Raw genomic sequence first — 12,239 nt, 5'->3', positions numbered from 1 at the left:
ATTTATCTAGTAAGCAGTATATATAATTTAAAAAATTATTCACAATTATACATTTATTAAAATACAAATCTGTGTTCTAAATATGATTTTACACTTTTTACAAGCCATCGTCTCACTATATTCCATTGAGTGTCATATCAGCCATCGGATGTGGAGTGTCAATCTTGTTTCTAGTCATTACAATTCTGATACATATGGTTCTTTGGAGGTAAGTTATACGTATTGAAATCATCGTTGTTGTTGTCAAACAGCATTAATTGTATTATGAGAAGCAAGGAAAGACTTTTCACTAATCATTCAATCAAACTTTAGTTTAATTGCAGTTCATTTATATATTTAATATTACGTACATGTTTTTCAACATAGTAAGCTACTATAGATATTTTTTTAACTTTGTATTCATAGAAATTTATACAAATAGAAGTAGTGGCAATTCTTACCTTTCAAACCTTTACTTTCATTGATAAATTATAATCTAGACTCATTCAGCGTCCAGCTCTAAGGTAATTTAAGTTACTGTACACAATTATTCAAATTTTTGTTTAATCAATAGTCATGTATAAAAACGTAAACCGTATAAAGGTAAACTAATAAAAGCTTAATCCAATCATATTGCGTAAGATTCCATAACAAAAACAGAACCACATCATAACAAGTAACAATGGTTAAACTGAGTAGGGCGAACATGTCAGATATTTTAAAAGAGGATCGAAAGATACTAAAGGGACAGTCAAATAATAGATAAAACATAAACTGTCAAAGTCGTGACTTACAAAGAAAACGACAAATAATAGTTCACCAGACACAACAAAGAAAACTCGAATACTTCAAAAGAAAATTGGATGTGATCTCAGGAGCTCCGGAAAGGTAAGAGTTATCAAATGTACCAGGATTATAATTTAATACGTCAGACGCGCGTTTCGTCTACATAAGACTCATCAGTGACACTCAGATCAAAATAGTTATAAAGCCAAACTAGTACAAAGTAGGGTAAGCAAATTCTGCTCCACATGTGGCACCCGTCGTGTTGCCCATGTTATTACAAACCCGGTTGATAGTCTTATTCAAGGGGATTGTTGTAATGATATAGGAGACATATGCGTTTAAGGCAACACCAAATTTGGGCTTCAAATGTATACATAATTATTAACTTTATACAGAAACTTCGTAGTTATAAAACTTTTCACAAATGTTACTTGATAAAGTAAAATCTTTTTTCAAAGACTGGAAAAAAATCATTTTGATTGGTTTAGTGGTATTGTCATGAAGTGCGTTGACATGAACAGTGGTATAGAAAACATCGAATTCCCTCTCAAAATGTTATCGCAAATATAGCTAAGCTTCATTGTTAGTTTGATTACAAAAAAGTCATGCTTTTAGTCAGGAATACACTTTAATTTCTTTAAAAGATAACTGCATGTGAATGCCTTTCATCATAAAATATTTTGAGAAATATATTTAACACGACGGGTGCCACATACTGATGTTGATCTGCTCACCATTCGGGAGCAACTGTTATCACCCCCAGTTTTTGATGGGGTTTGTTTTGCTTAGTCTTTGTTGAATCTTGTGTACAATTGTTTGTCTGTTTGTCTTTTTATTTCTTTGAAATGGCGTAGTCAGTTTATTCTAAATCTATGAGTTTGACCGTCCCTCTGGTATCGTTCGTCCCTCTCTGATAATGTTAATACCTTGTTGATTTATTGATAAGCTTCTTAATAATCTTGTCAATATACGTAACCATCAGGAGATGGCCCTAAACGATGCGATGGTAGTATTTAATGCAATCGCACTTGTTATACTGTTGGAATATAATTATCAAGAGCAAATTATGATTTAATATTTCATATCTTTTGTGATATCGTGAGCTTGACAATGAATGTCGGTTAAGAACTTCTCGAATAAAAAATTGATTTGAATTTTGTCGCTTTCAACAACGTTTTCATTTTCATACAACATGTACAACATTTCTGGACAAGCAAATCTATTCATGATTTACTTAATAAGAGAAATACTTCTAAAAAGAAAATTTTGCATATAAGATTTAATGTGATAAATTCGAAGTCCTTGTGCTTAAACGTTTTATGAACAAAACAATTACTAATTTAAATATATCTACACATGTATTAAACTTGCTAGCAATCATAACCTCGTCAAATTTTCCTTCCATTTGCCATAACTGAAAACGACATAAATCCTTCCGACTTTGAAAGGGTTTTATGTTGTTCAATCTTTATGTGCATATGAAGTGTTGAGTTAGTGTTGTTGTCTTTTCTGCAATTTTCGTTTTGACCTTGATGTGTTATTGGGCTTGTGTTTTAATTGCCCTCGTGTAACAGTATAGCAGTTATAACTTTACAATAACAAAGTTTTGATCGAAAATGTGTCCCTTTTAAATAGTTATTTGGACTCTATCTTTAAAGATACGGATGCAATCATATGTTGAATCTAGACTTTTACCTGTCATATGTCGATCTATATTGTCATGTTTTCAGGTATGTAAGAAATGAAAGAACACAAACACTGATGAACTTATGTGTAGCATTGCTTTTGTCATATGTTATTTTCTTAGCTGGTATTTCAAGAACAGGGAACAAAGTAAGAAAACAGCAAAGTAATTACATAAATAGTGATAAATTCAAAACTGAAATCAGAAGCACATTATTCAAAGTAAAACGGATAACACCACTTCAAACCAAAACAATTCCAATGATTAAACAAAAGTTTCCAAAATTATGAGGTAGGCTATATGAATCTTCCCTACTGGCGGCTTATATTCAAAATGTATAACGCAAAGCGTCTCATTCCTAAAGTACAGGTTATTTGGCTCGAAAATGCAGAGCTGTTAATTTATTTTCATCACAAATCTACGATGCACATGGACTGGATTTGATCGTTTTAATACCAAAGATGCCAAGATTGAAATGTGTACGCCAGCAAGAAACTATAATTGCAACGTATGGTTTACCTTTTTGAACTATAATTCAAAATGACAATTTATATGATATAGGGTTCAATTTTTAAACTACAATCTATACTTTATAGAGGTAGTCATCAACATTTTGAAACGTCATAATCAACAAAAAAAGGAAAATTAAATCAAATCTATGAATAAAGATATACAATTATAAAATCAACTGGTATTGTTTTAGTTTAACTGCTCACACATAATTGCCACATATTTATATTGTGTGTTATGCTTTGCTATATATCGTTTTAAGGTTGTTTGTTCAGCGATTGCAATTGTTTTGCATTATCTGTTCCTGACAGACTTTGCACTAATGTTGGCTCAGGGTATCCAGATAGTGAGAATGGTAGTCATAATTTTTAACAAAGGATCTATTATCCGTAAGCTGATACCAGCATGTTGGAGTAAGTATAAAACCCTACGTGTAGCAAAACTTCAAACTGAAAGTCTAAAGAATAAAGTAGGCTTCTGAATAAAGTAAGTTTCTGAAAAGCCTGTTTGTTTTTTATATTGTCAACGAATTTGTTTTATCTTAATTAATAGAACAAAATAGTTTTTGTGATTTGTCAAGCTATTATTGTTTTATCTTGTTGCAACGAGGAATGAAAGTATACTGCAAACAATCATATATTTAAGGTAAATAGAAAACATCTGAGATTATATCGTTACTATAGTTACAAGTCATTGCAGGAGAGATATAATCTAACTGTTTTATTGGGCGTATTACGTTGGTTCATGTACATAGGCTTTGATTGATAGAAAGGGATTACTTCTTTATTCCAGTTATTCCTGCTGTTATTGTTGGAGTTTCAGCAGGTACGACAGGACTGAAAGGATATGGCAATCATCAATTGTACGTATTAACAACTTCATTATCAAATAAAATATGATTGATAAATAAAAGGATAAGCAGAGAAACATATAAGTTTTCTTTGTTATATTTTGTATTACAATGGTTGATCAATACGACATGACTGTGTCTAAACAAACTAAGGACATTTTTAACACGTCTTAGATAGTGGATTACCATTTATGTCGTCTGGGTTTACGTACCGAACGTGACCTATTCCCCCAAGAACATTTTTATATGACTGAATTCGCATTGCTATAAGACGTGTATTTGTTTATCCAACCGTCATGTATTTAGTTTTGATGTTTTATTTGTTATTAGTTCTTTCCACTTTCCACTTTTCTGTGGAGAGACCTTTTGTATTTATTGTATTTGTTCTGATTTTCTTCCACAAATTTTGTTCTCGAGTACAATTTTTGATTTGCAATATGTCGCCAAGATATTTCTTATATAGTATCATACAGTTTTTGCGCTTTTTGTTATCACCCATTCTAAACCAAAAACTTTTCAGTGTAGAAGTTATCTCCCCGAATACTATTTTCCTTGTGACTAAATCTCCTCCGTAACCGTAAAAGAACGCGACAAATTTATTTTATAAAATTGCTCGTTATATACATGATTTTCCCTATTTTTATCGAAGCGATATGAACACTCCATATGAGAGTTATTTCCCATTATGCATTTAATATAAAGGATGTGCATTATTATCTTATAAACCATAAGTGATGGAGACCTAGGGTCCTTTAATTTAAGGTCCTTGGTTAACAAAATGAAAAAAAGGTCAAGGTCAAAGGTTGAAGGTCATTTTCTAAATTTTTATTTTGACTTATTTTGACTTACTTTCAAAAATATTATTAGAGTTTTCGTCCATTTTACATTAAGACTTATTCGTAAAGAGATATAACTCATTAACAATACATATATAATGACCAATGGTCCTTGGATGTGAGGTCCTTTGTTTATGACCTTGAAATTAAGGTCAAGGTCATTGGTTGATTGGACGTTCTAGATTTTGACCTTTGCTTTAAATTCATATGTATATATCATTAAGCAATAGGAACTAACATTTTAAACTGAATTTTGATTCAGAACAAAATATATTGTTGGTATTGGAAAGACCTTCAATTGTTCTCTGAACAAATAGCTTTTAATTATCATTGATATTGTTTTGTTTATTTTCGTTAGTAGTTTGAATTATATTTTTTTAAATTTTTTATTGGAAAGTAAAAGTAAAAATTCTTAAGTTGATTGATTAGGAACTTTCCTTTTTTTAATTTTCCTCGGATTTCAGTATTTTTGAGATTTTACTTTTTATTTTTTTATGATTTTAGTAAACAGCAACTATATGCACATGATATATTTGTTTGACACATTTTGATTAAGGAGAAAAACTCACATAGTTAGCTAATATAGGGTAATTGCATGAGTATTGGGGAATATTGTCCCCGAGTAGAATTTTATATTGCACGAGCTTGCAAGTACAATATATGTTCTACGAGGGACAATATTCCCCAATATTCATGCAATAACCCTTTTATTGTATAGCAATATAATATTTGAAAGTAAAACTTGGTTTAAACTAAGATTTCGTCGTTGATGACGTCAAGCATTTTGAAGATTTATTGCACTAGTGCAATGTTGGAATTTATTGCACGCAAACTTTAGTTTCTGTTATAGATAAAGCATGTATTCCTGTCATGAAATCTTGTCATTTAAGCGGAATTATTAACAATGTCAAAAGCGGAAGATTTCGATAGTCATTAAACCAGGTTCAACCCACCATTGATACCAAAATGTCCTGTTCCAAGTCAGAAATTTAGCTGTTGTTATCTAATAGTTCGTTTCTATGTATATTGCATTGACGTTTGTTTTTGTTGCAGTTCAATTGATGTATGACTTTTCAACAGTGGTACTACTTTTGTCTTAAAACATCAATTCAACAACATTAAAATGTCATTCATTAGTTTTGCGATTTATCGTTTTAACACTTGGCCGTTTTCAATATTAATTTGTCTTTTGCTAATGAATTGTGAATTGGTCTTTTTTGTGATGTTCTCTGTGCTAATGCTTTAACCATTTGGAACATGATCAATTAATATTGTTTTTTATCTGACTTGTACCTGTACCTTAATCTTTGACTTATTAATCTAATCGACTGTGAATTAGTTTAGAATTTGTGTCAGTCACACAACAACTACTAAGTCCCTGACTAATGATATGCGATGGATGCCACATGTGGAGCATGATATGCTTACTCTTCCGAAGCACCTGACATCATCCCCAGGTTTTGGTGGGTTTCGTGTTGCCACGTCTTTAGTTTTCTATGTTCTGTCTTCTGTGCTATTATTTGTCTGGTTGCCTATTTATTTTAAGACATGACGTTGTCATTGTTTTATTTTCTATATAATATGAGTTTATAAAAAAGAAGATGTGGTATGATTGCCAATGTGACAACTATCCACAAAAGACAAGAATAACACAGACATTATCAACTATAGGTCACCGTACAGCCTTCAACAATGAGCAAAGCCCATATCGCATAGTCAGCTATAAAAGGCTTCGATAAGACAATGTCAAATAATTCAAACGAGAAAACTAACGGCCTTATTTATGTAAAAAAAAAGAACGAAAAACAAATGTGTAACAATTTGACTGTCCCTTTTGGTATTTTCTGTCCCTCTTTTACAATGTGAATGCAAATCGCACTGAACAAACAAATGCTAGATGGGCATTCTTGATGTATTTGTAGTGTGCATGTTCTGGACATTTACAAATCAGAAGAAAAACGTAATATATATATATATGATAACTATCAAGATGATTGCTTAAATTGTTTCAGTTGTTGGTTAACCCTTGAGTCAAATCTCATCTGGGCATTCATTGGACCAGCACTACTTGTTAGTTTGGTATGTATTTCATGACAATAAGAAAACAAATCAAAGAATATTATGATCAATTATTAAATGTGTAATTGTCATTTTTTCTTTGATTCTAGTTTTAACCTTTAATATCCGTTATTATTTTTTGGTTCAACAGTTCGTTTGTATACAATATATAACATTATTAAGATCTCTCCTAATAAATGAAAGAAGAACAAAAATAATGTAAAGATAGTAATACAAAACAAACATAAATGCACTAAAAGATACTAAGGGAAGAACATATAGATTGAAGCATTCAAAAGGTTGAGTATTTTCTATTTTCTGGTAGAAATTTTAAAAACTATTGTTCAGCAGGGTTACAATGATATTTTTCAAATGTAAATCAGCGGATGATGTTTACTGTCGAAAACTTTTGTCCAGAGTAAATGAAAAGAATCAATATATAATTTGATCATTTAATTCCACAAAAATGCTTGAACAGACCGATATTTTTTTTATTTTTCGGTGTGCTGTATGTCTGCAGTAACAATAGCTTTGTATTGATATTTTTCCTGCTTTTGTACATTTAAATGTGTCATAAATGTTGATATATTAGGCTTTTATGCAAGAAAAAATAATAAACGTAGCCATAAACGCAGCATTTGATAATTTCATATGCTTAAGAATTGAAATGCTTAAAACTTGTTTGCAATTACACCATGAAAAAAATATGAAAACACTTTGTTTTTACGTAAGACGTAAATGTATTCAGTTACCGAGCTTCCCTTTTGCAATAATTTATTCATTCACTCTAAGCTATTATTATTTGGAGTTACAACTCTATCGTCTGCAATAACTCAAATTGAAAACAAAACATGTTTCTATAAAAAATTGTTAAAAGTAGGCGGATGCCTAGGGGGCAATGAAAATGAGGTATAGAGATGAGCAAAACAACATTAAAATCGAACAAAAAGTCAAATTAGCATCAGAAGGTATTTTATTTTTATTCGTAATGGATTTTTAATTAACTATGTATATTTTCACATTGTCTATTCCAGATTAATCTAATTATTATCATCATTACGGTGTATAAAATATTGACCAGTACAGGGTTAGCTGCTAAAACACTTCAAACGAAATATAAGTAAGTGTGTTATTGGTAATCATTTTGTCAACATATATTATTTGTACCTTTATGTTGTAATTATCATATTGATGAAAAGACTTCGATGTATTGAAACTGATTACATGTGAATGTCTTATTACTACTCAAACATAGATCGCATCTGAATATTGCTTACGAAGGAAGAAAACAACCAATTTAATGCGTTTTTGGCATATGCCAGTAGTCATCAACATTTAAAAGCAAATAGTAAAACGGTTTTTAATGACAAAAAGTTATCGTCCAAAAAAGAGAACATGAAACTGTTAAATTAGAAAATACTTAAATGATTATTCTCTAACACCCAAAGTAGTATGAAACTTTTCCTCTGTCATTTTAGAATCCCAATAATAAATGCACGCAGTAATTGCATTAACTGTCTTTGAAAACTTAAAAGACAATACGTTGCATCTCAAACATTACTTGGTCTGCACTGCACGTAAGGATACAGCATGTTATCACAGTCACTTGGCTTTACCGTTATCGCTCTGAATAAACATGCAAAAGCACATATTTAAATGCAAGATTTTTTTTAAAAACACGAATAAAGTTAACTGTTGTTATTTCTACCTCGATTGGCTCGAAATTTTAAAAGAGTCTAGTTTATCGTAGTTCAGAACTTTGTGCTTTATACATATATGTATTTCGTCTACTGGTGTCTTTTTAAAACTTAATTGATTCCAAAAGAGAAAGAATAAAGCCTCCGGGACATTTAAACCCAAAACTTTAAAATGTAGTGTCATGATAAAAAGTGATATACAACGACAAACGGACGAATTAAAAAATAATACGTAGGACACTACAACCTGGAAAACACGAACCCTAGCGAAAACGGAATAAATGCATATTCTTTGGATTGCTTTTTTCAACAGGAGACACATACCGTGCTGTTCATGGACGTACATACCAGGTAAGCAATACACGCTCCAGCTTATCGTCTTACCTGAGAAATATATACTTTATATGTATTTGTAATAATACATGCATCTTGTCTTTTGATAGGACTGGTTTAAAAAGTATTTGTGTCATTTTGCCGTTGTTTGGTGTAACTTGGGTGCTGGGAGCATTTTCTTTGAACGATGATTTGGTCATGTTCCAATACCTTTTTGCAATTTGCAATTCTCTCCAGGTACACTATATCAAATTTATTTATCCCCTAGACAAAATCATTTACGAAGTTATCAAAACTAAATGCAAGCATCTGAAAAAAAAATTGTAAAAAGTAAAATCACAAACATACAGAACTCAGAGAAAATCCAATCGGAAAGTTCATAATCACATGGCAATCGGATATTAAAGCATAACAAAATTTAACAGGAAGCTTTTGATTTCGATAATTTAGTGTACCAAATAGATTGAAATCACCACAGAAATATGAATAAGCATAGGTTGAAGACAGAATAGCAACACAAAAGAAATACAAGCAAAAAAATACCAAAAGAAAATCATTTGGCACAAAAGCAAAGAAAAACTAACGGCTAAGCAACATTGTGAAATTGATCTAGTTTCACTAAAAATAGCAACTATCTGTGCAGGAAACGATATTACAAAACGAATGCTCGATAAAATCGTCTCAAATCGAAGATAAACACTCGATATAAAAGCGTTACTGCGAAGTTGCCAGAGAGAAATGGTTCACATTAGGTAGTCTTTTTTGTAAGAGTGATGCCTTTGTAAACAAAACACTATATTGAAAATTGCTTTGTAATACATGCATCGTTCTTGTCAGAGTTTTAGCAAAGATAAATATAAGCTCCGGATATTTGTATAAAATCAGTGTCTTTCATCCTTTTTAAGAATATCAGGCATATGAAAAACTGCATTTTAAGTGCTCTGTTTTTCAAACTTATATATGTAAGATTTTTATATAAGCAATGTTTTGTAAAATGTCGATCATCAGTACAAATAAACTCTTTTAAAATTAAAAAAAAATGCCTTTTAATAAAATTAATGCTATGGAAATCTACCTTGCAAGCAATCTCGTATTGATACTTCTTGATTTTATAAAACATTATTCAAAACTTTATAACAACAATGTCTCAGACAGGTTGAATGATCAATGTCTATTAACTATTGTTAACAGAGATATGTGTCTGATTAAAAATAACTCTTTAAACAATTTTTTTTAAAAGATATTGCATTGGACATCACGAAAATGGTTAAACCGGTAATAATGTGTTTCTTTGTAACTTGCAATTATATCATACTCAACCAACTTAAAGTTTGAAGTAATTATGACATGATTCAATTTTCACGGCTATTTTTAAGACTATGTAATCAAAAGTTTCGAGCTGCGTATTTTTAAATTTGACTTCCCAGCTCCTTCGGTTCGATTGCAATAAATAAATCTGATTTTGAGAAAATGCTCGTCTAGCATACTTAATGCTAATATTTGTATATTTAATACGCAATAAGTCAATAAAGAAGACAATGTCAGCGATCTCGGAACATGTTATTACTAATTATTTTTTTTTTTCAATTGTTAGTGTTTAATCTATTTGTATTGGTTGATATATATGTATCTTTAAACAGGGTCTTTTCATATGCCTGTTCCACTGTTTCTTGAATGAGCAGGTATGTATCATTTTGACAGAATACAACGAAACGAAGGAAAAGCAAACATTTACACGAGCTATTATCAATCCAATACCCACAAACAAATACAGTCCAACTTTCACCACACGCAATAAGAAAATAATCAATGAACGAAATACCAGTTATTTTTCGCTATGTAACTGGAGAGCATGATTCTACTTGCAAAATCGTATGTCTCCACTGGGACTGGTACCCGGGACCTCTGTATTACAAGCCAGCGCTTAAACCGACTGAGCTAAAGAAGTACTTCCCTAGCTCACCCGCTTACGGCTAACTACTTAACTACCACATGTTTTAAGGGAAGCAATCCCGTCACACTTCCCCCACCTCAATAGTCATTATACCAATTATGACTCTCACACAAAAGTACACTTGCAAGATTCCCCCTCTAACCTCCATATTTTTTTAGTTGGGCGCCAATGTAACCGGAGAGCATGATTATTTTTGCAAAGTCGCATGTCTCTACTCGCGAGAACTCTGTGTTACAAGGCAAGCGCATTTATCGACTGATCTTAAGAAGTACTTCCTTAGCTCAACTACTCATGGCTGACTAAGTATCTACATCATGTTCTAAGGGGGACAATTCCGTCACAGCTAGCTAACTAGGATAAACCCTACATATTTGTCGGAAAATGCCTGACATGGATATGCATCTTTTTTACAGTTTCTGTTAGTTATTGTGTTCCCAAGTTGAATCCCTACATCTTTGATGAGTTTGCTCACAACCACTGGTTTAACGCCACTGTGGATATCCTCCCAACCACCGTATTCTTACCCCCATCCAATCCTGGTAGCATACGTCTAGTAGTCGGCGTGTCTGTAGTTTAAATCGGACACTTAAAGTCATTACTTTATCAGATAAAAGATTAGTAACAGACTGAGCAACACATACTAAACAAAAGTGCAGTGTAATTCAGAGTGCATCTGGATTAAGATTTGCAGTACATGCGAAATTTCGTATACAACACTCATAAGTGATGCTCCAATCAACAAATCTGCAAAGGCAAAATCAATAATGAATAAAGGCAACAGTAGTATACCGATGTTCATAACTCATAAATCGATAGACAAAAACAAATCATGTGACAAGATTGTTGTTATTGAAACATTATGATGGTAAGAAGTTTATTTATCTGCGATATAGGTTATTAAACACAATAACAGGTTGGGCAGTACAAGGAAAATACTGGAGTAATATCAAGTGCAGCTGGGATGTTTGAATAGTTTGATCCACATTTGACACTCGTCCTAGAAAGAAAATGTAAAATGAAGTATGATTGCAAATTAAAAAATTCTAAAGTTACCAAATAACATAGTAAATAACAATAGCTAATATAACCACAAGGCATCATTAAAATCACTAATATTTTCAAATACTAAATGTATTTTCTTCTGTTTTCTATTTATTTTGAACATATGTAAATATTTATCAATTACGCAGGTAAGGCTTGGCTACAGGCATTATCAGAGACGACGACATGCTGGTCGTATGGATTTGAAACTATCTACCGAGTCAACTAAATATGTAAGAATTATTTTATAGATATAAAATTTAACAAAGGTTGATAAGAAACGGTGTCATACCGACAATAAATAATTATCAAGTATATTTTTTTAAACTGGACAGTGACATGAAATTAGATGCCAGTTAAAGTATTCTTAATACACATGTCTGAAGCAAATCAAGTTATAAGTTTTCTTTTGTACACAGCAAAAAGTGCAACGCATGTTTTACGTACGTTTTAAAAAAACGTCTGTAAAACGTACGTTTTACGTATGGAAAACGCATGTTTTAGCCAACAT

At 31.5% G+C, this 12,239-nt stretch overlaps 1 protein-coding gene across 1 annotated transcript in view; it reads left to right on the top strand.

The window, feature by feature from the left end:
- LOC139515638 (adhesion G protein-coupled receptor L4-like) overlaps positions 1-12,034 on the top strand; it is a 55,242-nt gene extending 43,208 nt beyond the window's left edge. Inside the window, exons 24-32 of the mRNA XM_071305264.1 lie at positions 105-208; positions 2,496-2,598; positions 3,222-3,372; positions 3,752-3,821; positions 6,658-6,724; positions 7,738-7,823; positions 8,844-8,970; positions 10,374-10,415; positions 11,878-12,034. Coding sequence (XP_071161365.1) covers positions 105-208; positions 2,496-2,598; positions 3,222-3,372; positions 3,752-3,821; positions 6,658-6,724; positions 7,738-7,823; positions 8,844-8,970; positions 10,374-10,415; positions 11,878-11,979 — 852 coding nt within the window. The 3' untranslated portion in view covers positions 11,980-12,034. The remainder of the gene's footprint in view (positions 1-104; positions 209-2,495; positions 2,599-3,221; positions 3,373-3,751; positions 3,822-6,657; positions 6,725-7,737; positions 7,824-8,843; positions 8,971-10,373; positions 10,416-11,877) is intronic.
- The last annotated feature ends 205 nt before the right edge of the window (positions 12,035-12,239 follow it).

This window comes from Mytilus edulis, chromosome 3 (genome assembly GCF_963676685.1).
Source record: "Mytilus edulis chromosome 3, xbMytEdul2.2, whole genome shotgun sequence".
Classification (NCBI taxonomy): domain Eukaryota; kingdom Metazoa; phylum Mollusca; class Bivalvia; order Mytilida; family Mytilidae; genus Mytilus; species Mytilus edulis.
This window is presented reverse-complemented; position numbering and strand designations above follow the sequence as displayed.